At 41.8% G+C, this 26972-nt stretch overlaps 2 protein-coding genes across 3 annotated transcripts in view; both read right to left on the bottom strand.

The window, feature by feature from the left end:
• The window catches only part of LEKR1 (leucine, glutamate and lysine rich 1), a 276896-nt gene extending 266587 nt beyond the window's left edge, over positions 1 to 10309 (bottom strand). Inside the window, exons 1-5 of one of the 2 annotated variants that reach the window (XM_027113337.1) lie at positions 9666 to 10309; positions 8085 to 8171; positions 4767 to 4817; positions 3632 to 3780; positions 2936 to 3152 (exon numbers count right to left, since the gene is read on the bottom strand). The gene's annotated coding sequence lies outside the window, so the exon portion shown is untranslated. Of the gene's footprint in view, positions 1 to 2935; positions 3153 to 3631; positions 3781 to 4766; positions 4818 to 8065; positions 8172 to 9240 lie in introns of both variants that reach the window. The other variant, XM_027113346.1, reaches the window with a different exon arrangement.
• On the bottom strand, positions 9605 to 26275 carry LOC113629836 (translation initiation factor IF-2-like). Its single transcript, XM_027124711.1, has 5 exons — positions 26191 to 26275; positions 22970 to 23004; positions 10826 to 11042; positions 10397 to 10722; positions 9605 to 10324 (listed from the first exon to the last, which is right to left on the bottom strand). Exons 1-5 carry the CDS (start codon positions 26273 to 26275, stop codon positions 10067 to 10069), a joined length of 921 nt encoding a protein of 306 aa, XP_026980512.1. The 3' UTR covers positions 9605 to 10066.
• Between the last annotated feature and the right edge of the window lie 697 nt (positions 26276 to 26972).

Genomic DNA, 26972 nt, shown 5'->3' on the forward strand with positions numbered 1-26972 from the left:
TCAGAATTAAAACAATGTGAAGAAAATTCAAATTAAAAGAAATAAATTCCTAGGAGTATTTGGGGATCAATGGTGATAACTGTTTCAACAGATGTTTGTTTCATCAACTCAAAGTTAAAAGGTACAAATGGGTTTTTTTCAGTTAGTTATGAGGCCAATAGAACAGGAAAGACCTTGAGAGAGACTACTGAATTAGAAATAATACTTTCTCTCTTTGGAACTTTATAGTCTAATTGTAACTTCTGTGGTGGTTTACTACTAGTTATTTGCTTTGCAAATACAGAATAAGGATAACAAAATTTTAAACGGATCGATTTATTTCATTTAAAAGAAAGTGGTTTTTTCTGAAAAGCTGCTAGAAAAAATATCTAAATAATTTTAGTTCAGCAGATAAGAAAAGCAATTGTGACATGAATGCTGGTTTAAATGATGAAGTGCAGAAAAAGATATTTAGGGTTATCAGATTAAGTATGATATGCAGGCACTGAACAGAAGAGTCATCAAAGCATGAGAAGCCAAGTGCCAATTTTACCACAGATGAACATTTACATAATTTTTATGCAGATGTTTTACTTTTAGTAGATTTTCATTTTCTAATGAAACAATTCAATACAAAACTCTATCACTACTTTCATAAAACCACGCAAGACGAATGAAGGGGCACTTTGGGTTCTTTGTTTTAAATCCTTCCCAAATGTGGAGAAAGAATAGACAGTCCAGTTTCAGGAGTGAGAGATATGTATATATAGAAAGAGAGAGAGAGAGAGAGAGACAGAGGAGTAGTGAAGGGGGACAGCAGAGTAAGATGATACAGGCACAATTCCATAGCAGGAAAGAAGGCCTGAGGGCCAGGAGTTGTAGACAAGGAACAAATCTCGAAGTTCAGGAAAAAAAAAGTCTTATCTTTCTCATGGGAGTAGGGAATTAGTGAAGGCTACCTGAGGTGGTTTACTTTTGATCAGGACAAGATTTTGACAGAGAGACTGAAGAGGCATAGTACTCTTATCAGAGACAGTAACCCCAGCAACATAGCAAGGTGCCAGGAAAATCGTAGTTGACAAAAATTCTTGTAGAGGCAGTATTTTTTTAATTGTGCGAGTATTGGTGGAAGAGAGGATTTCCCATCCCCTGTGGTAGCACAGAGCTCCACATTTTAACGAGCTGCTGTTTAAAACAAATAGCTAATGGGCTGGCTTCTGACATCAACATAATGTGTTTCTGCGTGCCGGGATGGGGGGTGAAGTTAACTGATGTAGTTAACATAGGCCCACATGGCCAAGTACATAATCATCTGATGTTTGGCAGACTGTCATGGTGATGTGGCAAGAGCTCATTCCTCACAGAAAGCTCATTATTCTCATTTCTGCCATTTTACAATGGGCTCACCATCAGTAAAATAAGATGGCATCATCTTAATTAAACTCTACTGGGAGCAGAATTTTTCCTAAAATTACCAACTAAATCTCATTTTTAAATTTCACGCATAAATTCATTTGAGAGCATGGATCTAGAGACACTATAAACAAGGTATAGTTGAACAGTATCATTATTCTAAATCTATTCCAATTTTGTGGCCTTATTATACCGAGTGGGAAAAATTGGTAGGTCTGATTATTGAGGAAAAATTAAAAACAAAATATCCTGCCAATCCAGAAAATCTCTCCATGATGCAGAGAGAAAACAATTTTATTACTGAATAAGCATTTAACTAGACTGTGATGCACAGCACAGCTAATCTGCTAATGAGATTACAAAGACAGAAGGAAATCCCACGCTTTTTAATACAGCCAAACAGATACACTCCATTACATACAATGTTCTCAAGATAAATGATAACTTGTCCTCAACACAGCTTGCTGTACTCTCTTTCATAGTTTGTTTTCAATTCAACTGGTAATTGAAGTAGCCACCTGTGCTAGCTAAGAGCGTTTGTTCTAAGGAATACATCTCTATGACAAAGCAGGTGGTTACTAGAAGTACGAAACTCTCAAGGTAATATGGAGATAGGGGCCTTATCTTCCTTGATGTTTACATTCTAAAGAAATGGCTCCCAGGTGCTCCAGAAGAACATTCTGGGTCTTTAAAATATGTGCATACATATTAAAGGAATAGAGGAAGCCCTCACAAATAAGAGGTTTCCCAAGAAAGGGAGGCGAGAGGTCTCCTTCCCTTTAGGCAAGAGGGAAATTTTTTAATTTTTAATTTGCTCTTGCATTGTTTTACATTTTTTATCAAAAGAGACTCTTTTATTCTCTCACATTACACACTTTGTAGACTGCCCTTAGACAGGGGGTGAGGTGATAACCGGCAGCAGCTGCGTAGGTATTTGTGAACCACCTCTCTGACAGGATCACGAGGCAGATGTCAAAATTACAGACACGTCCCCGACTGCTCACTTCCGATTCCCTTCCTGACACCAGTGTCACGTTGGGCCATTAACTCACGTTCAGCTCTCAGGCCCTTCCCTAAAGAACTATTCCCTTGGTGTGAATCACCCACAGATGAGTAGGTCAGGGTCAGGTGAAGCGGAAGTTCACGTCCTAAGACTTTTCTAAAGGGGCGGGATTTTCCAAACAGAAACCAACTGCAAGTCCAGCCAAAACGGCTGCAGGGGTTTTGAAATCTGTCCCTTTCTAACCCCGTTCCATCGGGACCTGCGGTGGCAGGAAGAGGAGAAGGAGGAGGAGGAGGGTGCGGGGTGAGGCCGAGCCGCGCACTCGCGGGGAGAAGAGGGCGTCGGGCCCGGCGGGCTTGCGGAGACACTACAGGGGCTGCAGCTGGGGTCAGAGGCTAGGCGCCGGGCCCATCCACTAGGCGCGAGACCACGGCTCGGCTTTCCGGCCCTCTCCCCGGGAGCCAGCACGCCTCCGCTCCGGAACTGCGCCCGGGGACCGGGTCATCCCAGGGCTCAAGGAAACCTTCCATTGTCTCTCACCTAGACTTCAATTCTGCCGGGTGCGAAACGGCTTTCCCGGTCTCCCAGGACACAGTGCTGTACGTCGACCTGACGTCAGGGCGCGATGACGTCACGCCCACGCCGCTCCCCAACGCAGAAGCGGGACTCCCGGGCGCCGCCCGGGGTCCCAAGTGCTGCGCGGAGGCGGGAAATCTCGTGGCGGGGCTCGGAGAAAGGGCTGGGTTTACGCTGGGGGCTGTGAGAGGGAAGCAATGGGTGAGAAGGGCGAGGCAGGGGAGGGCGGGCTGGAGTGGGGGAGGGAGACGTTCCCAGCCGTGCGGCGGGTTGGAGAGACGCTGGCTGAGGTGGAGGCCAAAGCCCGCCTACCTCTCACGTCAGGCCCCAGAGTCCTTGTGGCTGACGCAGCAGTGGGCAATTACTGTTCTTGAGCGGAAAGAAGAGGGATGCCTGTAGAGGTCATGGGTGTAAAGGGAAGCTCTGGTCTCAGTCATTGCAGGGAGGGCAACTTAATTGGGAAGGTGTTAGTAAAATTTTCATAGTCCAAAAGTAGTCCAAAAGTAGTCAAGATGAAAGGCTTAGTTCAAAAGATATCTTGAGACCCGCTAGTCCACAATTTATAGAAGGCTGCCCACCCTTACACGTGACTTACTTTCCTTTCTTCGTTCAAAAGAAAGTGTTTATGGATGACCTACTACGTAATAAGCAACTGCATACCAGGCTGGGGTGATGCTCAGTGACTGAATCCATGCAGGGAACTCGTTCATAGTCCAGGTCTCTCCTTTGAGGATTTTATGAGGTCCAAAATGCAGCTCTTCCAAGAAATAGAACATTCGCAGCTTGCTAGCCGGGTAAGAGACTTACTACTATTGAATGAAATAAGGTTGAGTAAATACAAAGAAAATACAAAATACACTTAACCTGATTGATATTTTTGCCCCAACGTCTACCAGTGACTTTCTGTTTCCACTCCCTAAAAGAGAGCATCTTTCTTCATTTGGAAAAGATAAGCAATAATTAGAGGATGGAAGAGAGGGTTAAGGGAAGCAGAGGACAGCCAATGAAGTGGTCAAGTACAGCATGTTTATGAGAAATGCAAAGAACTTTCAGAGCTGTTCATCCTCAGCATGTTTCTTTGAGGGACAATGAAGTAGGATTGTTCTCATTTTGTAACAATGGGGGTTTAGGTTAGGGGGTTTAGCATCCAGATCCATGGAGTGCTTTATCTAGAACAGGAATTGCACACCTAAAGCAAGATCACTCTTCTGAGGCTAGTTTGGCTGTTGTATGATTATTAGCATTAATAATATTTATTGAGTACTTTGTATATATGATAAGGAAACACTTTAAGGATGGGAGAAGATCCAGCTGCAAGGCTGTAAGTCATTGTGTGGTCTCATTTCACCTGTGCTTATTCATCTCTACAGTGACATTGAGACCGATTTTCCTTCCACTGTAAATGTCCCTTAGACCTTCACACTGTCCAATAAGATAGGCACATGTGACTACTTAATTTGGTTAAAATGAAATAAAATTTCAAATTCCATTCCTTTATTGCACTGGCCACATTTCAAGTCCTCAGTAGGCACATGTTACTACCACATGAGACAGCACATATATAGAACATTTTCATCATCAAAGAAAGTTCTGCTGAACACTGGTAGACCCAGTAAGAATTTACAGGATAAACAGAGTTGATAAATTGTGAAGAACAGACCTTGTTAAAAGAGTAGCAGCGAAAAGTTGTATTCCTGAACACCACAGACCCACCCCTGCCCTCACTCCATATAAGGAACCAGCTCGCCCCCCACACCCCCTCCACCCCACCCCTGCAGGGAGCAAGCAAGAGAACCTGTTGTTTTCGCTCCCTAGTGCTGCAGTAGGATTCCCCGCAAAGCCTTGCCTGGAAGGAAAAAAAAAAAGATAAAGATGAAGAGTTGTAACAGGGTTTTACAAAACAGGTTTTTAAAAAAGTTAAAAAAAAAAAAAAGTAATCCAAAAAGCCTCTTCCCATTGTTGGTGTGTGTTTTTTCTTGACTCTTGCTTGGTCTCAGTCTCTCCCTTTACCTCTCCAGGTTTTTTTTCCTTGTCCCTTTTGTTTTTCCAGTCCTTTTCCCCACCCCATTACTGGCCATACTGGAACTGAAGCAGAATTTAAAGCATTTCCATCATTGGACATACTGAATAAAGTTTTGTTTTATCCTCTTCTTAAACTAGGTAAGTTTCACTTTTTATTGTGACTTTTAAAAATATTTTAAAAATAATCAGTGAAAACCAAATTGATTTCCTTTTAACCTCTTCTGTGACCCTTTATTATTATTTTTCTCCTGTGGGTCAATGACCCCTGAGAGCGGGGGGGGGGGGGGAAATACTCCCTAGTTTTGGAAGTAGAGTCTCTGTAAAGTGATAAACTAGGGCTTTCCACATGGTCCGCACACCTTTGTGTTGTAGCATTAACATTTGTGAGAACACAGTGTCTATGCTTCTGTTATGAATTTGAATTTACCTAAGATATTTATCCAGCAAGGCATTGTCATTCATCCCATTCATTCTGGTAAGTAATATTATGCCCCCTCCTCTCCTCTCCCTGTGCCCACATGAAAAGCATTTGGGAGAATAGGTACTTTGTCTGCAAGTCTGATACAAAGACCAGGAAGTCTACCCAAGATTGCTTATTTTAAAGTGAGCTCAAAACTGTACAAAGGGAGCATGACAAAATTACAGTTAGCCCAACTTTATTTTTATCCTGTGAATCAGAACACAGTACAACACAACACTGAGATCCTCAAGAGTCTGAAAAAAATCGTTGCAGACGGGCTTCCCAGATTGGAAGCAACGATGGCTTTCACTGCTATTTCTGGGTTCCATCCAATGCAAGTGCAGAATTTTTTAAAAGCTAACATTTACTGGGCTCTTTCCTGGCATTTCATACACAATGTCTCATTTATGGAGAATCTTTCCAAACATAACTCAGTCAGATCCTATTTATTGTTTACTCTCACTCAAATGATGGAAGTGGCCAAGGGCATGACCCAACACTTGAGCACTAAAGTATACTTGGACCGAATATGAGTGTAAGCAGAAGCACCTGGGACTCCTGTATTGGGTTAGCTGACTCTGCCAGCCAGCCAGTATCCACGGGACCTCAGCCTGCTATGGATGTCACATGTAAATACCCAAGAAGTATTTAATTCTGGAAATGTAACTTTGTGTTATACTTACTTTTTTCATAACTTTTCCCATACAGCTTCATTTAAAAAAAAAAAGCTACAAGTGACCACCTGCTTTTTGTACTTACCACATTTTATTCCCACCAAAATGTGGATAGGATTTTCTTTTCTGTTTTTTTTTAACTGCTAATCAATAGTTAGACTCCTTTGTAAAACTGCTTTGTCTATTTTGAACCCCAAATAACTCTGGTCTAGAGGTGGCTTGAACACAAAATACTATTTGTGGGTTTAGACTCTGTATATTTTTGAATCCATCACATGTGCAGTGTAAACTAGAGTACCTAATAAAATGAAGGTCACAATGTTTAAATAGAGCTTCTCTCTAGGAGTTCAAATGTTTTGTCATCTGTGCAGAAATAAATTGTGTACTGAACTCTTTTTAGCCCTAAGAATATGATTATTGAACAAAATTTCCAATGAGACAAGTTAGGCCTTAAAGCAATAAAACATTTACTTTCAAATATTAAAAGTCAGGCTCAACAGTGAAACTTTTGATGATCATAAATGTATTCTTTTGTGGCCTGTTCACTGTTGGTAAGAGCTTTACCCAAAAATGTACTGTGTGCCAAATATAGTTTAATATTTGTCAAACGAATATGTTTATTTTTAATTGAGATATAACTGACATATAACATTATATTAGTTCCAGGTATCCAAAACAATGATTCAATGTTTGTTTATATTGTAAAATAATCACAAGTCTAGTTAACATCCATCACCACACATAGATGTGATGAGAGCTTTTAAGATCTACTCTCTTAGCATCTTTCAAATATACAATACAGTCACGATGCTGAACATTACATCCCTAGGACTTATTTTCATGAATATATTTAAAAACACAAAAAGAATAAACCTCTAAGGTAGTGACTTAAAACTCTTGTAATGCATTTGATGCTCAAAAATATGGCACTGATAGTTCTTGAAACCTTAGCATCCAATATCTAGCCTATAACAAATGTTAATGAATTCAAAGACCGAACATAGACAACTGCCTTATGCATTTAAAAAACAACTTTTTAAAGAACTTGCTTGTTTAATGAAATTATTACTTGTTTCTGAGATTTTCATAAGATTCTAATGAAGCACCTAAGAGCCTAACATGTTTGATACGTGACTGGCAGAAGTGATTTCATTCTGCTTTTATAGAGATGAAGTTCATGATTCTGCACCTATAATTTTAGGTAGCTATGGAATTTATAAGAATCGAATTAGGGCAATTTTCCTGTCATTTTGTTATATCTCTATTAATAGAATATTTTAATACCATTAAATAAGGAGTTGTGAATCATCTTAAAGAGATTTTCTTATGAACTAAAATCAAACATTATTATCAGACCTATCAAACATTTGAATTTTTTTTTTTTTTTTTTTTTGGCTGCACCATGCAGGATCTTAGTTCCCGGAACCTGTGCCCCGTGCAGTGGGAGCGCAGAGTCCTAACCACTGGACCATCAGGGAATTCCCTATCAAACAGGTGAAAAAAGATTAAAGTAATGATAGTAGCCTTGGTTTGCAATGGTGTAGAGCAACTAGCACTCTTAAACACTGCTTTTAGAGTGAAAAAATTAATGTATTTTAATACATTATGTTTTAAACACCTTGAAATGTTCAAAACTATTATAGTGGACACCTGATTCCCCCTTCTTCCTTTTGTTCAGGAATCCAGACCTCATCACCCTCCCCTCCCCTCCCTCCACCCCTAAGCACACGTGAATCAGCCCAACTCCAGGAATGAGCTCAGATTAGGTCAGTTCTACTGGCCACTTCCCCTTTACCAGTTATTTAAATCAGGAATGGGCCTATGACCCAATTCTCCAAGAGAAGGCTGCTGGAAGCTTCTGGGAGAGTTCTTTGTTATTAGCACATATATTTAGTGTTCATCACAGTCTTGTTTATAATGTTTAAAAATCTGAAATACCAAAATGAAATAAATTGACTTATCAAACAAGAAGACTGTGCAGCTGTTTAAAATGATGATGTAGTTTATTGGTGATGAATGTCCCAGTGAATTCTATTCTTCTTTTCTATGAAAAAAAAGCAAGTTACAAATAGTGTTATAAATTTTTAAAACGTATTCCACACAGCATTCTAAATATACATTTTGTTCATTATTACTATCAATGTATATTCTGTTAGAATATCAAGGTACCTCACAGAATCAACAGAAGAACTAAATAACCAAGCTTCAAGAAAGCAGGAAACAGGGCTGCTTTGAGAGCTCTGGAACTCTAAGAAGTCATGGAAAGTCTCAGCCCTCTGAATCTACCACTTACTGAAAGTTGGTTCCTTTCTCTTTTACAGTGTCTGCATGTGGTAGGGCAGTGGTGGCTGACAGTCCAGTTTTGACACCAAGAGGAAAAGGGGCTTCTATTCCCAACCTCCAGTTAGAAAAATGCCAGGAGATGACTGTTTAGCACACCTTGAGTAACACACTGATTCCTTGACCAAATCACTGAAGCCAGGAGGAGACAGGTACCTGCCTCCTGACCAATTGTGGTGACCAGGGAGGCAAGGCCACACATGATGACACCTCCCTTTCTAATTACATGTCTAGAAGAGCAAGGCAGAAGCAGAATCCGAGAAGGGGCAGTTCTGTCCCAGAAGACAGGAAGAGTGCTAGGCAGATAAAATAAACGTTCCTACATACACAAGTGAGAATCTGAGTTAGCTGGGAGAACATTTTAAAATTAAACAGCGAATCTTGCTATCTTTCCACATGTGGTAAATTGAGAGGTGAACATGTGTCTTCTGAAAGAGCTTTCTGGGAGTTTATGATAGGTATCCTAACCCCGGAGAAGCCCCTCTTATATAATGGTGTGTTACTTGTGTAACAAGTGTGTGTGTAACTAGGCACCACAGGCCCAAGGGTAATAATAGGGAAATAAATAAATGCATAGATCCACCAAATCAAACTTTAAATAAATAAGTTAATGTGGTATTTTGAGAGCTTAGACGACTGGAGTGGTCTTGTGTGTTAAACTGTCTTTGTGTTAATATTTTTGTTTTTCTCTCCAAACTTGATTTATCTACAAATCAACAAATACTTGAATTATATAAACAGATATCTGAGTGAAAAAAACATTTTTCCCGCACGTGATCTTGAGAAGGAACTTGGATTATGGCGTCCTGTGAAGTCACTTTTTTTTCTTTTAAATGTCCTTGGGACTCTCGAGTCAACATGTAATAGAGGGCTCTCCAGTTACTACGTCATTAAAATCAGGCTCCTCTTCTTTTAAAATAAAACACTGGCAAGAACGCTTCTAGGAGGAATGACAGTTTGCACAGCATCACAACTCTGTTACTAATTCTTGCGCAGAGTGCACAAAATTTGCGTCCCAAAGCCACCGTCCTTGCTCTGATTCCTTCCTGTGATAGCATGTCACACGAACCGCACCTGTGTGCCCTGACTCTTAATGTAAAGCTTTCGTTGGAAAGTTTCCCCGGAACGACTGCTTACTGATAGACCAGCTCTGGTTCCCAGTTCGTTTAATACATCCTGTCTGAGCGGGTTTTATTACCAAATGTTACCCAGGTTCCGATAACAAGGAGACGCCGTGTCCTCTCCGGTGAACTCACTCCCCGTCCCAGAAGTATAGCGTGACTCCTCTCCCGGCTGCGGTTATAAAAATGGAAACTGGGCGCCGCCCTCCTGCACCTGTGCTCCTGCCCCGCGATGGCGAGGCTGCCGGCGAGGCTAGGAGGGCGGACCGGGGCACGAAGTGCGTGCAGCTGCCGGGCGGAGGGTCACGCAACCCCGCGGCCCCGCCCCCGGCGGTTTGCGCTCGCCGCTTCCGCGCTCACCCGGGCTTCCTGGCCAGCCAAGTGTCCGCCTCGCGTGCCGACCCGGCCGCCTAAGCCCGCGAAGAATCCGGTTCTGCCCGGCCCCCGCCGCCGACTTGAGCCCAAGCGGCTGATGCGCTCATTTTAAGGCCGAAAAGTGCCCAGCTCCGCTGCTGTAAAGCAAACAGCACGGGCGGCGGGACGAGGGCGAAGGGGAACGCAGGCGAGGAATCGGTCTCGCCCCGCGGACACCTGTCGGCTTCCTGAGCTGCCCCGGCGCTTGTTCGCTGCCTGCCTTGCCCGGGAGCGCGGTCGCGAGCCACAGCAGCTTCGCGCCCCACCGATGTTGTGCCCCGGGATAGGGACACCCGGGAAGGGGGTCGCGCCCCCCCCCCCCCCCCCCCCCGCTCCCCCCCCCCCCCCCCCCCCCCCGGGGGGGGGGGGGCCCCCCCCCCCCCCCCCCCCGCCCAGCGCGCCACCGCAGCCCCGCCTGCCGGGAACCCGGGGCGCACGTGAGGCGAGTGGCGTTGCCGGGCGACTGACCACGTTGACCCGGCGCTTTCCCACAACGAGGGGGTTGGCAGCTGTGCGTCAGGGGGCGGTGAGGGACTGGGTCGAGGCTGAAAAGAACGAAGGCCACCGCCTGGGAGGTCAGGTTATTTGTTGACGTCCGGAGGCCGTCTTTCTGCAGCCTGAGAACGGCGGCGTGGTGACAAGCAGTCTGGGTCTCCAAGGAGCGGCGAGGCGCGTCTGCACGAAGGCTTCGGGGTGGGCGCGCCGGCGGCCCCGGCGCCTCTCACGCTATGCCGCGTGCCGCCGAGGCTGCGCGTGTCGTGACGAGCGGCGATGAGCTTAGTCAGTTACCACAGCGTCAGGGCTGGGAAGTGCAGCCTGTCACGCACCCCGGCCTCTGCGGCGCGCCGGCCCTGACCCGGCGGCTTGGACGCGCCGGCTCTGGCAGAGGGAGCTGGGGGTGAATCAGCCCCTTCCAGGGGCCAGAAAATGCGACGTGCACAGTTACGGGGTGGATTCCATGAGCAAACCCGTTTGGGAGGCGCACACTGATGATGACCTCTGTGAATCGGTGTCTTATACTTTGCCCAGTAGGTAACTGTCTAAAAACCACTCTAACACGGAACTCAAAAGTCGTTAAAATGTGCCTTTAATTTGCTTATATTACTTCGTTTGACAGGCGGTGCACAGGGTTTGCATATGCTTGCGTGAAATTCAATCTACACAGTCAAGTCAGGAGGCATGGTTTGGCAAGAGGGATAATTGTGAATTCAGTACGAGAGTCAGGGTACAAACAGTATGATTACTTAAAAGGACAAATAAACTGAAAAAAAAAAATTGACCATGACACGAGGAAGCCATTACATTCATCCTTTCATGGTCTTGAACATCTTGTACCAACTCAGCTATAACACACAGCAGAAACTTATAATTAGACACAGAAAGTGCAAGTATTTAGCTCACCAGGCAAACATAAAAAATAAAAAAGCTTTATGTTATAGACACATGCTTGACATCTATAACATAAGAGAGGTATATCTTTAAATTTTTTTGTATTTCAGTCATTTCCTTAGTATACATGTGACTCCCTGGTAGGTATGCCACTATGAAACAAATAGAATTAATCACAAAATGCAGAAAAATCTCTGCTCTGAATTTTAAATATTTGTTATGAGAAAAAATTTTTTAAGAGATTGCAGTGTTCGTATGATGCAAGTTCAGTAAGGAAATAGGGACTTGAACCTAAGTGCCTAGCAAACTGCATCAAATGAATGTTTTGAATGAAGTAAAGAATGAGTGAATGAATGAATGTGTAGGCAGTCCTCTGATGGTTAGAGCTGTGAACTAAAATGTCTTGAGTAATGCAGCCCTGCCACTGACTCATGTGGGATCCTGGTATGAAGGAAATAATGCTTACAGCATACCTGCTTCACCAGAGGTGTGGGGAGGACTATTCCTTACTCACCAAAGGTGCTTTGAGATCTTTGGAGGAAGGTGATACATTCAAATATTATAAATAATACACTGCAATTATGACGGCCCATATATAAAATTAGAAAAGTATAAAATAATATTTAAATACAACTGTGCCACCAATTTTTGTTTGTTTGTACTTTGTCTATCAAATACTGAACTACAGTGTGGGAGGCTGCATCCTTACATAATCTATTTGGTTTATAGACGTTTTATTGTCAGTTGACAAAAAGCTCATGATGTGCAATGGAAGTTTGATGTTTATTTATTTATTTTTGGCCGCACCGAGTAGCTTGCGGGATCCTAGTTCCCAGACCAGGGATAGAACCGGGGCCCTCAGCAGTGAAAGCACAGAGTCCTAATCACTGGATCACCAGGGAATTCCCTGCAATGGAAGTTTTAAATAATTGATATTTGAGTAGTATTTGTGGTGATGGTATTTCATAAGAGAGCTGAGACCTCTGGCCTATGAAGTGCCTAGAAGAAAACTTATTTTTGATGACTTTCTAATTTGATCTGTGGAATCTTGAAAGCAAGAGACCATCTTGGTGTATTTTCCTGATGCTCAGTGACTGAAAGTCTAGGATTAGAGATTTACTTAATCAACATATTAAGGGACCTACTGTGTGCCAGGCATTGTTATAGATGTTGGGGATAGAGCAGGAAACGGACAAAACTGATTGATTAGTTAATGTTTAAATGTTTTTGCCTCTATTTAAATGCAAACCACCTTAGGAATAGTAATACAGTACGTACATCCTTGTGTAAATGTAAAATTAGCTCGTCATCTCAGCTTTTAGAAGAGATCTCCTGAGAGGGGAAGGAAGTCACTACAGAGTGGTAAGTGGTTTTAACTTGAATCAGAAGGCAGATACCATGCTTAATCAGCCTCTTCTATTTAGAAAATCGTAAGACGAAATCACTCAGTACTGCCTGTTTTCCATTATTCTTCATTTCAAAGTTGCCCACATCTTTCTTAATGCCCTCTGCTATCATTGTAAGGCTCTGCATACCTTTTCTGCCCAGCCGCCATACACTTGTGCAGTTTGTTGACTGCATAATGGTGCCTGGCAGAGGAGGTGGAGAGGCTTTGAACTCCAGCCCCTAGCTTCACCTCCTAAGATATATACCATCCACCTGAGGAAGGGGTGCCTTCTTAAAAATTTGAACAAAGCACCATAGGGCACAGGGGCTCTCTTTGTTCTTCAGAGTTCTCAGGCACCTAGCTCCCATCTGCCCCTTGACGTGTATTTTCATACTGTATTTAATAGCACTGCTCTGTTATGAGTCGCAAGACAGGGAGCACTGGGGGATGGGGAGAAGCCAAGGCTGAAGGAGAAATGAACCAGCCTGTCAGCTTCCAGGATGTCCAATTAATATCTAGATCAATGGGGACTTCCCTGGTGGCGCAGTGGTTAAGAATCCGCCTGCCAATGCAGGGGACACAGGTTCGAGCCCTGGTCCGGGATCCCACATGCCGCAGAGCAACTAAGCCCAAGAGCCACAACTACTGAAGCCCACGCATCTAGAGTCCGTGCTGCACAAGAAGAGAAGCCACCACAATGAGAAACCCACGCACTGCAACGAAGAGTAGCCGCCACTCACCACAACTAGAGAAAGCCCATGCGCAGCAACGAAGACCCAACGCAGCCAAAAATAAATTTATTTTAAAAAAAATCTAGATCAATGAAGACTAGCCAAGGCATGATGCTGTGTGAATGTTCTGCAGCAAAAGTGAAACAATGCTGGAGCAACAGCCTGCCTTTTCCGTTTTAGCAAACTGGAAGACCTGTCAACTCACAACAGGTTGCTCAGTACTGCATTGCAACCGGAGAACACGATACCATCAGACAACATGGCTCAACCTTTTGGTTGCCCTTATTTGTAGGATTTGATGTCAGATGACTTGATAGAGGATATATGTCCTGCTGAACCCTGGGGACAACCTTGGTATTAAAGCCTTTTCCTTTTCCCATTGCTAACTTCTCTGTGGTCTGTTGATGTTAATTCATGTTGCAAACAATGAGTGGTAGAGACTGCAGTCAAGATGTAGTGACCTGATTAGTCCAAACTCCTGCAGGGGAGACGTGCAAATAGATAAGCCCCAACAGGATCTGAAGAACCATGTGGTTTTGAAATCCTGGGTGGATGGGCCCCACCCTGTATACACCTTAAATCTCCTGGTTCTCTGAAGGTATAATTATTGCTCAACAACTCAGGGGATGGGTTAATTAGATTTTTGTATGATTTGATTATAATAAACTTAATAAAATGTGCAAATGTGTGCATAAGATAGATATATTTTTAAAACATGGAATTAATATCATATAAGAGCATAAAAATGATCCAACTGCATTAGCATCTTTTAAAATATAGTCCCTTTCTAATAATAGTTAAGCAGATAGTTTTGTAGCTTAACATATAGGACTAAAGCAAATGCAACATATGAAGGAATGTGTTTACTCAGCACTACACAATTTATCATTTCACTTATCAAGTAAAGATTCCTATGGTATTTCTTAAATTAATTAATGATCATTATCTACAAAATCCTTTAGAGAGTATTGCTTTCAGTTTTATGTAGTTTCAAAGTGGAGAAACAGATGAAAGATTCTATAAACCTTATACCTACTAAAGATAAGAATTAAAGCAATTGTGGAACTTTACAGGTAGAAGACACCTGGTAAATATAGTTTATTATTATAAGCTGATTAATATAATTCCCTACTTGAGACAATAAATGTAGCACACAATAGATTGTCTCCTGTTTGATGACAGAGACTGCTTGTTGTTGATATTTGCATCGCCCTAGTACCACCCAATAAATGGTGATGATTGAATGAATCAATTAATGAATGAGTATGAGAGAAAACCCATAAGAACTATCCTCCAAGCACTTCACTCTAATCCCTAGGCCCTCCCAGTTTCTCTCTTGCTGAGTGCCTTCCCAGATTATTGATGCCTTACGTGAGCAATCAGGAAAAAGGAAGCAATGCGGATGGGAGGCTAGCTGTGGTCAGATGCCTCTGAAATGAACAAAATATTTGCAGATGTTTCAACAAGTGGAGGGGTTGGGCTGAGTCTAGGCCACAGGAAACAACTTCCACACCTTGGGGCTAGTACAATAAAGGTATCATCACTCACCAGCACAGGATTCTGTTGGAAACTTGAAAAGGCACTCAAGGTTGGAATGCTGCATGAATCCAGACTTGCCTCAGGAATGCCACAAGTGATCAGAATTAAGTATAGAAATTAATGTGATTTGTAAAAATATCAGTAAGGATCATGGTTATCTGGGAATCAAATCCTTTAATCACTTTAGACAGAACTAATGAAACTAGAAGAAACCATCACTGATTTTGAGAGTCTCCTTCTAAATTAGTTGGCCTTTGGCTTTTGGAGAGCAAAGTTCAAATTCCAGTTCCTGTCTGACAGGAAAATAAGTCAGACACAAAGTAGATAGATAGTCTTTTAGACTCCAAACTGAAACAGCAGGGCATAAAGGAGATCTGAGTCTTAAAGAACATTTGTGTTTGGAATTGCTGAATTCATTCACCTACTGTGGTATTTTTCACTGTGCCTTTTGAGGCTGTCCGCTTTAGATGGATTATATTTGTCTTTGTTGGCAAATCTGTGCAAATGTAAATAAGGAGTTTTATATTTTCTAATGGAAAATTTCGAAATTCTACTATGTTCTGTGCACGTTGTCTTCTGGAGCATGTTAACTCTCTAGCTGTGTAGTGGAAGATGGGGCACATGATTATAAGTATCAACTGCTTGATAAGATAGTAATAAGATACAAAGACACCTTATAAAGCTCAGAACAAGGTACCGCCATTTATTGGCTTTGTGCCCTAGTCATATTACTACCCGAGACTATTTTCTCATCTCTAATACGGCAACAATTGGAGGATGGTTTTGGTTTTGGCTCAGAGGGCAAGGAGGAGACTATTTTCTAAAACAATTTTCTATACGCTTGGCAACATTGGATTTGTTCCATAAAATCCTAAACTTTTAAAGTGAGAAGAACTTATAGTAGCATAGCTGTAGACACTTTACTAATAGAGTTAAGCTTTTTATCACCCCCAAATGAAAGTTTTTTGAAAAATTATAAAGAATAAAAGAAAGTGCTGGCACTATTGACTGGGATATTTGGGGGGTAGAGCAAAATTAATTAACCCTAACATTATTAGAGAATTATACATATGTTGCTATTCTAAGTGAATTGCCCTTTCAGAATATTGGAATTCAATATGCAAAGGCTAGATGCCAATGCTGGCAGAAAACCCTTTCATCTTTAAAAAAAAAAAACAAAAAAACTGTGTATGAGATTTGCTTCAACTCCCTATTATAGAAGTAGATCAGTAGAGCAAAGAAGAAATCTAAATGGCATCAAGACACCAAATTCCTCATTTTATGGGTGAGGAAACAAATTTAGAGAGGATAATTTATTTAAAAAAATAATAATAATAATTATTATTATTATTACAGGTGCTATTCAAGGCACCAGTCTTGCTTCTGGGCATTCAGCAGTGAACCAAACAGATGTGGTTTCTTGCCTTGAATCATACAGTTAATGGAGGAGCTGGAACCAGAAATAAGTCTGTGGATGTCTAATTAAAAGAGCTTGCATTGATCAAGTACTGACTCTGGACCAGGCCCTAAGTGTTTCACCTACACTAACTCTTGAAATCTTCACTAGCTTATAGTAGGGTGGAATGTGTCTTCCCACCCCTGTCGTCTCCTCCTGTGTGGAGGGAGCTCCATAAATGTAAACATCCTGGCTCCTCTCTCGACATCTGAGTTTGGAAAGAGTAACAGCCCATGAGTAGCCCAGCATCTTCTCTTCTTTAGGACTGAGCTGTCCTGAAGGGAATGCTTGTTCTTCTTTGCTCTTCCAGGCCCAATGATGAACAGGGCAGAAGGAGGCCTTTTTAGGTCTTGTGAGTGGGGAGAGAAGTCTCATACTGGGGTTTTAAATGAGGAAGGTAACTGTCAGATATCAGCTTTCTCATCAATAAAATCTCTGTCTGTATGTATGCAAGAGAGAAGCATTTCATAAAAATAAGAGTAAGTAAGCAAGTGTTTACTGTTGTATTTGAACCATCCCAAACCAGCCAAGTTCTCTCCATTGTGCATATCTGTGCCTCATGTTCTGACCTCACCTGCCACAGGAAATAGTGTCTTATAATATCAATATAACCTTTTGGGATCGTGTGGCCCAAACAGCAGAGCAGCTTGCACAGCAGCCTGGACCTGTTGCAGGTGCTACATAAAATTAACCATCATACCTTCTAAACAGATTTGGTCCAATTTCCTCAATTTCTAAAACTGTGAGTTTGCAGTTGGGCTTTTTGGGAGACAGAGTGGCCAGATGATAGGAACTTGGGATTTATAGAATTAGAAGACTTAGATTTGAGTCTACCCTGGGTAAGTCTCTCTAACTTTGAACCTCTGTTTTTCCTCTAGATGACAACACAGATTGCCTTACTGAGCTCACTTGGTTGTTTGAGGCCCAAAGAGGAAAATGAATGTGTAAGTGCTTTGTAAACTGTAAAGAACTATAAAAAATGTTAGTTGTTTTGCAGGCTTAAAGGGCAATCTTTTAAATCCTAGTTCTCATTTTTGCTATGGATTTTAAGCTTAATTTATACAAAGGTGTTTGTATGGTTTGGTGGTTCACAGTGGACTAGAGGGTTATTATTTAAAGGCTGAGAACCACTCTCCAACTAAGCTCTCCCCTCTTCCAACCAACATTATGTACTTAATTAATGTAATTAACAAATAAAAACCTCTCTTCCATTGCTGTCTAAATTTTTACCATTAGTCTTTTGCATTACATAATGCCTCTCTCAGTGACTCCCTTTGAATTTTGAGCAGGTTTGTAAAATACTTGCCCAGTAAGAAGAAGCAGCAGTACACATAAGAATTGGAGTAGAGTTGGGAAGGATAAAAGAAAGGCTGCAGGCAGGTGAAAGGCACAGAAGAGTCTGGGCTATAAATTTCAACCAAAAGTACTGATAAGGAAACACGAGGGAGCGGAAGGTCACCAGGAGCAAAGGGAACATGGCTTCAAAGTGGCACCTTTAACACAAATTGTTTTAAGGCTTGCTCCCTCTGATCAATCTACCATATCTCAACCTGGAAGTCAGAAGAAATAGATTCCAATCCTGCCTCAGTGACCCTCTAGCTGGGTAACGTTGGGTATGTAACTTTGCCTGCTGGGGTCTCATTGTCATTATCTGTAAAATGAAAGTTTTAGACAAATTTTCTTTAAAGCCATTTCTACAACAAATATTCTATAATTCTAGCAAAAAGCCCGTAAGTTCCCTCCTCTTTCAACATTTAAGTCTTATCTTCCTCCAGGGGAAAAATTATCTTAGAAATGTGATAAGAAGTAGGGATATGTGTGTGTTTGTGTGTGTGTGTGTGTGTGTGTGTGTAGACACCAATGGTGAAGTTACATCAGAACATCATAAGCCAGAGAGAAGCATTTCATAAAAAATAAAAACAAAGAGTAATTAAGCAATTGTACACTATCATACTTGAACCATTTCTCTTATAAGCAAAGGAACTTCCCAAGAAGTTGTTCCAATTATAGTTGTATTCAGACATGAGCACAGTCCAGTTAAAAAACTGTTGAGCCTTACAAACAATACTTGGAATATTAAAGAAAACACACCAGCATTTAAAGCAGGCCACCAGTGTACAAACATCGTCACTAAGAGAACAAATGAATAAAATATGTACAATAGTTGTTAAATTCTCAAAACAATACATTTTTCTCCTGAGTATAGAGGACACACTCTCCATGTTTTTCTGCATGGTGATAATTCTGTTCACTGCATAGTAGGTTTAAGCAAAAGGAATTACAGAAAGAGGACAGCTATATGACCTCAGGCATTAAAAACAAAATGGTTTAGGAAGGGGGATTCACTGATTCAGTATCAATCATTATGAGAATCTGGTGGAATCAAAGGCATTCCTGTGTCTTTCATGTACTTTAATAAACTATTAATAACTTAGGCTTCTATTAAATACAATTCTACTCTCAGAACCAACAAAAAGATAGCAATACTATTGTCATTTTTCTAGTTTATATAGATGACCTATCTCAAGCACTCTTTTCTGTTAAACCTGACTATGTCTTCCAGAACTAAGGACAGCAAGCATTACTAGAAGGCTAGAGACAGGAGACCAGGGAAAATTAAGGAGTCTGGGGAGGGAAGATAGTACACAAGAAAGACCTTGGTCTTGAACTGAGACTTGGGCTCAAACCCTGGTTCCACTAAGTCTAAGCACTTAACTTCTCCAGGTTTGATTTTTCTCTTCTGTAAAATGGGGCTAATATCTGCCTTGCAGTTGTGAGAAATAATAATACCACATGCGAAGCACCTAACAGGTACTCAGTACACAGGAGATGTTACCATTGTTCCTTTGTAAATTATGTCTCAGTAGAGCAAATAACTCTGTCCTCCCTGTTTTAAATTTGAAAGCAAGTTCCTCCCAGGTCTTAACTCCTATGAAACTACGCTGTTTCAGAAAAGTTTTGTAGTTTCCTTGAAACTACCTGGGAAAATAATAATGGTCTTCAGAATAGAATCTACCTTCTGACATTAAAAAAAAAAAAAAGGAAAAAGAAGGGGAAAAAAGGAGGAGGAAGGAAAGGAGGAGAAGGATTTAAAAAAAAAACAACTGTAAGAAATCAAAAGAAGAAAATTAGCAGAAGCAAAAATGAAAAGGAAACAGGAGACCCAGATCTTGCGCTGGCATTTAGCCATATTCAAAGGTTACTTAAGTCCTCTGAATGGTTTTCATGAAAATCCCAAGGCTTCTCTTGCTTGACTCACCCAATCATAATAGTCCTTTGAATTGAAATACTTTTTTCCTAGATTTTTTCCAGACTGTCTATTTCTATTCATCCTTTAAGGTTCTTACTGAATCTCACTGGGGGTCCAACATATGTGAAGTACACATCTTACTAGGTGCTTTATTTGAGTTACCTCATTTACAAGGGACAGTAGACTTGAAAGGTGGGTAGTATCACTGCTTTATACAAGGCAGCAATGAGAAATTGTCACCTAGCCAGAAAAAGAGTCAAGCCAGGAATGGATCCCAGGACTGTAAGGTCCAAAACCCTTCATTTTGTTCCTTTCCATCACAATGTGCATACCCCCGATCCTCTGCATCAGAATTAATGGGCCCTTCCTCCCCTCTTTCAGCACTTGGCTTATCCTTTTATCATTGCAATTATTTCACTCCATTTTGTGTTTTAATTTATTTTAATTCTCTCTTCTGCCAGTTCTATTCCATTTATCAAACATTTGTTGAGCATCATCTATGGGTAAAATACTGGATTATATCCAGGCTCTAAGAAGACTAAATTTTTGTTTTGTTTTGGTTTCGTATTATTATTACCTTGTTTTTTGAATTGTGGTTAAAAACACATAACATAAAATTTACCATCTTAACCATTTTAAAAGGTACAGTTCAGTAGTGTTAGCTATTACTTACTTTGTTGTGCACCTGTAAATTATCTTATTAATATCTGTAATCCCCATAGAGCCTAGCACGTATTTGCTGGATGTCAGGACTTTGTCACCCAATCCCCACACTGCCAATCCCCAAATCTCATTGTTCCTGAGTCCATTGTGCCCAAAGAAATCCTAGGTAGTCCTGTTGGCAAGGATAGAGTTAATATTTCTAAGACAAATTCTTTTAAATACTTCCTACCTGAGAGCTGTCATACATCCCAGGTCTCTAATTTTATTTACTCATTTTCAAAATAGGTTATAAATTCACATGGTTCAAAATTCAGCAAGTATAAAATTGTCCAGGAAGAATTCTCCAACTCACTCCCCAGGCATCCAATTTCCCTCCCTGGTGGCAACCTTTATTATCCTTATTATGTTTTGCATATACAAGCAAAAACACACGCTCACACAAACATTTCCTCTGTCCTACCTTGTACACAAACTGTAGCATATTATTCACACTTGCTTTTTTCACTTAATATATCTTGAAAGTCATTCCATTTAGTACATTCAGTTTTTACATTTCATGGTCCTATATAATATATTAATAAATTCCCTATTGATCAACATTTAAGCGTTTTGGGGGGCCAGTCTTTTGCTAGTAAAACATGACTGCAATGAACAGCATCTACCTACATCATTTTGCAAATGTGCAAGGATATCTGTCAGATAAATTTCTAGGCTTGGAATTACTTGGTCAAGATGTGTACATTTGTGGGTTTAGCAGACATTGCTGGAAATTTTTACATTGCCGCTTCCCCGCTCCACTCCCTAGCAGTTGAGAATTGTTGCAGTATAATGACAGATGTTACTTACTGACAATGGCAGTGCTTGTTCCCCATGTTAACAGTGTGGAAGCAGAAAAGATAGAATCATCATACCCCCCAGCTACTTTGGTCAGTATTTCTGATTTATGAAAGAGAGAATCCGCTTGACCAGGCTTGTTGTGTCCAGCCAAGCCTCAAGGTCTCCCGGAGTCACTAGCCCAGGGTTATTTACCAGCCTTGGGTCGCATGCTCAACTAGAATTCAGTCTTGCGGCTCAGGGTCAGCCTGATGAGCCCGGGGCTGCCTCTCCAGCAGGGGTTATGGACGGAGCAGGATTCCTTCAGAAGGAGCCTCAGCAGGCAGATACTGGGATTGGGACATCTCTAGGGTGACTGTAATCCCAGTTTTCCCAGGATGGTCCCAAGTTAGGTCTGTGGTCTGGCATCATTACCAGCCGTGCTCCCTTTCATGCTCAAAAATGTCCCAATTTGGACTATAACTTACTAATATTGCATAAGGTAGGGCAGGGCTATTAATATTGTGGTGTAAGGAGCCCTGGGGTTTGTAAAGGTGCCTGGGGAGAGACTTACAGAGGGAAAAGGAGACACCAAGCAGGTGGGAGTTGGGACGCATTGCCACTGTCTAATGTGACTAAGAGTTTAAGCTTATAATAACTAAGCACATTCTACCTGAGTTAGATGGTTCTCAGAACTTTTAAATCATTCGTCCCCCTTCTACTGACACATGTGTACTATTGGGCATTTTCTCCACCAGAATAGATCATTGAAAACCTCTTGAGGCAGTAATCCCTTGACCTTCACAGATATAATATCTGCACTTACCTAGTCATTTGACAGTGCAGATGGGGCCCAGCCTTAAACTAATGGATCACTTGTGGCTTTTAACAGGGGCTTCCTCAGCAGAACTTTCACCCCATGCAGAGTCAGAACATGGAGTCTGGTCTAGGTGAGAGAATGGGCAAGAATGACATCTTGAGTTCAGTTCAAAGATGCTGCACTTTGATTTATTTCCAAAGCATCGTGTAGGCAGTGCAAAGCATAGACATGAGGTAAGGCAGATGCAGCTGTCCATTGCCTCCTTTGTTTTTCACAGAGACATCATAAATTTTGTGGTCTTGGCAGCCTGAAGAGAGTGAGATGTCTGGGAGGTCAGGGGAGCCCAGAAGTGTGGACTCACTATCTTTCATACCTCCACACACATTAGCAACCAGAAAAAATTTATGCTACCATATAAGGCAAAAATGTAGTTACTCACTAAGCTGTTTCATTCAGGCTAATGTCCAGATTCCAGACCTTGAAATGCTTGCTGTGCCCAGCCTGGGGCAATCGCTCCTTATCTACACCTGGGCGGCAGGGTGTAGGAGTTTTCCACTTATTTTGTAGGCAGGCCCGGCCTTGGTCTACCACAAACATATTTAGCCTTTAAGTTCTCAAACAAACTCTTGGCCTTCTCCTGAATTAACACAGGCTAAAGGACATCTGTGTTGATTCTGATCATCTATCTCCGTGGGCAAGGCTTTCCATTTTGTTAATCACTGTGCCTCATCTCTTGCTGATTACTCTTGATTGCAAAAGCCCAGCTCTTCAATTGCTGCCTGATTCTCTTTGTCCTTCAGAACTATTCCTTCTGGGAAGCAACTCAGCCCTTGTACACATGCAACTCTCATCATTTTCTCATTTAAAATGTTTATTCTCTCCATTTTGGTTTCCATCACAGCCATATGTGTCTTCTTACCAGCTCTTCCAACAGTCCCATGGCCTTTGTACTTTCTGGACAAAACAGAGTCAAAAGGGTTCATAAAGTACCCCCGTATATAGGCACGATCAGAGCAAACATGGCAGTGACTAAAAGATGGCCACTGACAACTGGTAATGTCATTAGTCTGTACCACGCTGGACAGATGAAATTTTCCTGTGGAGCATAGTTTTGTTTAAATCTATGAAAGTACATTGGTTTAAGATTCTTAAATAAAGTAGTTTCCTTTCCTCTTTCTCCCTGTTTCACTTCTTTTCTTCCCTTTCTCAACCTCTCAACCAAAGAAAGTTTAAGATCAATTTGTAGAGTCCAAAGAAGCTGATTATGGCTTGAATGACAGAAGGAAAATGGGTAGAATGGCCAGTGAAAACAGGGAGGCTGCAAAAGTAAAAAGGGAAGAAGGGTGGAGCAGATCACTGCTAACTTGAATCTCCTAGATGTCCATAAAGTTAGAATTTAATTTGTATCAGTTTGTAAAAACAAACACAAGTCCAGCTCCACCCTGCCAGCCCCTCCCAGCAGGGGAGGATTATATTACAGGAGGGATTATACTGAGAGAAGATTATATTTTCCACACACCAATATTAGGGTTGGCTTTCTGACTTGCTTTGACTAATGTGAGTAGAAGGGACATGTGACACTTCTAGCAGAGCTTTCAAAGCTATTGCATGGTTCTGCCACTGCTTTTCTCTCTGCTGTAAAATGACCAGTGTGTCACAGGTAGGGATTACTCCTTCAGTCCAAGCCCCGAAATAAAGATGACGTGGAACAGAACATGAATGAGAAATTAAATCAGAAAACAACGTTCGTTGTTGTAAACCACTCAAATATCAAGATCATGTGTTATTGCACCATAACGTAGCTTGACCTGACTGATAAGACATTCATTCCAGAAGCCAGAGAGAGCAGTAGTAGGGATGTGTGGGAGGGGAAATACAAGTCAAGTAGATTGTGGCACAACGAGACAGGAAATTTAGGTGCCAGTCAGATATCAAGAAAACCTCCAACGGGAACAATATAGGCTCTGACAGGAAAATCCAGGATCAGAGGTGCCAAATGGAGCAAACCTACACGATGACTTTCCTTCAGGAGATAGGAGGGGAGAAAAAGGACACAAAATTCAGAATGCACAAAAGAGCAAAAGTCCCTTAGTTGTCTGTAGAGTAGAAATGAAATAGTCTTTTGGGGATAGGACTAAGAGAAACTTCAAGCCCTTTCTTTCCTCTGGGCCAAGTTTGACTGCCTGTGGTATGATTGAAAGCCCCAGGTGGAATTTTTAATGTATCCCACACAATCTCCATGAGGCAGGGTACCATTTCAGAGAGGACATGGGAGCTGTAGTAGCTCAGGTCCAGCCTACTGCCTGGGCCCAAATCCTATGGTTAGATGCAAACTGTGGAGGCGGCAGGGGTCCCAGGCCCTGGATTGGTATATAGCTTTTTAAGGCAGTTTTCTACTTTTCTATATTCTTCATTTCATATGGGTTTTGGATCCAATTGATCTTGAAAGCCAGGATTCTAATTTTCTCTCTGGAGCTGAGAGAAGTTGTGTTTAGAGATGAGTTTTTCCCCATAGGTTGAGGATTGTTGTATGAGATCATCATTGTTGTATGCATTGTAACATTGTTGCCAAGATGGATAACTCTTGCCTGTACCAGGTACAGAGTATGAGGTCACAGTCACACATACAGCCTAGGTCTCTGGGTTGCAGGAGGGCAATGGTTCTCTCGAAGTATGGTTCTCAGAGCATCAGCGTTACCTGGAAACTTGTTGGAATGCAAATTCTTGGGCCTCATCCAACACCTACTGAATTTAAGACTCTGGGAGTGGGGCCCAGCAATTTGTGCTTTAACAAACCCTCCAGGGGATTCTGATCCACACTTAAATTTGAGAACCACTGCATTAGGGGCATCAGTCTGAATAACAAACATGTGTCTCTTTCTCAAGGCAAGTCTTAGTGGCCCCAGGCTTAGAGTCAGGGATCAACTCCACACCCTCCTCTGAGCTTATTAAATGATCGTCCACTCCAGGTTGCCAGCAGGGCTCACTATCTTCATAATGCATCTCAAAGTGGAGGAGGTGATGGATAGGGTTGAGGCCTCCTTGCAGTGCTGTGTTGAGCACCTTAGCTGGCCCTCTTGGGCCGATCCAGCTTGAATCTAGGTCATCTTTGGGAGCCATAGGCAAATATAACTTTCACTAATCTCTTGTCTCCCTTCACATAATGTCCACGTAAGACTAAAGAGGCCGCTGATGAAATCCACCCTGTGAGGTCAATATTATCTCCATTTCCTCACAAGAAAACAGTGCTGTGGAAACTTAAATAACTTGCCACAATCATAAGGTTAGTAAGTGATAGAGTTGGGATTTAAATCCACTCAAACATCAGAATAAACTGGGAAATCGTTTGGAACATTCCCAGATGAACACTTAGAATCCTGCTCTGAAAAATACTATCTACATTGATTTAACAGCCAATGTCAAAAGTGTCCTCCTCTTGTATTAACCTGCCATCACCAGTCATTTGCTTTCCAAAATGAAGCAGTTGACTCAAACATTAATAAATGAGGATATAATTCTAACTTCAAGATAGATGTATTGTTATTTCTCTTACACTATTTGCTCTGTAAAATTTCCTCCAAACTTAAGGGCAAGAGATGCTGACCTCCCCTGAACTCCAAGCTCTACATAGCTCCCCTGGGATGTCTAATAGGCACCTCACGCTGAACACGCACAAACAGAACTCTTCATTCCTCTTCCCCAAACTCTTCCTCCACTGGTCCTCCCTGTCTCAGGAAACACACCATAGTGGTCAAGCCGAAATTTTAAGAGCCATTTTCTACTCCTCCCTTTCCCCTTTCTCCTGTATCTATCTAACTCATCAGCACATCCTGGTAGTTCTACTTCCAAAATGTATTTTAAATCTATACACTTTTCCATCACTACTGCTACCACCTAGTCCAAGCCACCTGGACTACTGATTCACCTCCCAATTAGACTTCCTGTATTTACCATCCCACCTCCTAAAATCTGTTTTCCACACATATTCTGAGTAAGCTTTTGAAAGTATACTGGCTCTTGTCACCCTTAAGTGTAAGCCCTCCAGAGGTCTCCCATGGCATTTAAAATAAAATCCAAATTCCTTCCCATGGCCCACAAAGGCCCCACAGGATCCAGCCCCTGATGATTCCCTGACCTTACCTCTTCCACACTCACCCTTGCTCACCTCTCCTCTGCCCCTCTGGCTGCCTTTCTTTTCTTCAGCAAGACAGCCTCTGGGGCTCATTGCTGCCACAGGGTAGCAATGCTGTTCCCTCTACCTGCAGACTTCTTTCTTGGGACCTTGAATTGACCATCCAGGATATCAGCTTTTAGCTCTCAGAGCAAATGTCATTTCCTAATAAAAACCTTCCCTAATGACCCTATTTAAAGCAGTGCATCTCTACCCCATCATAGTACCCATTTACTGCTTTCACAGTGAGGGAATCAGAATATGCACCTCTAAATACACTGCTTAGGCCATATTTATTATATTGAGCTGAAGGCAATTGAAAAACAGCAGATGCAAGAAGGGCTCTCTGCCCTTCCCCATTTCTACCTAAAAGTAGGGCATAAATTTCCAGTGAAAAAATGCCATCCTGGTACCAGAAAGAATAAAACATTCTTATCTGGAGATGAGGAGTTGATACCAAGATGAATCTTCACAAACAAATCTTATTAAAATAACCCGTCCCTTCCATTAGGTACCCCCATATATTTCCTAGTCACTTTCCCACAATTTACCATGCCTAGAAGCCCAAACCCCTTTCCTTTCTCTAGTTACTTCTCCACAATTTATCTCCCTTTGTTAAAACGGTATATAGGCCCCCAAGTCTAACTGCTTCTTTAGGGTTTTCACCTCTTTCCTATGAAGCCTCTGTGCCATCTGAAATTATTAACATCAGATAAAATGTATATGTTAATAATTTCTGCTGTTTAATCTG

This window comes from Aethalodelphis obliquidens, unplaced genomic scaffold (assembly GCF_003676395.1).
Source record: "Aethalodelphis obliquidens isolate GAN/ISIS:26980383/991018 unplaced genomic scaffold, ASM367639v1 scaffold1, whole genome shotgun sequence".
NCBI lineage: Eukaryota > Metazoa > Chordata > Mammalia > Artiodactyla > Delphinidae > Aethalodelphis > Aethalodelphis obliquidens.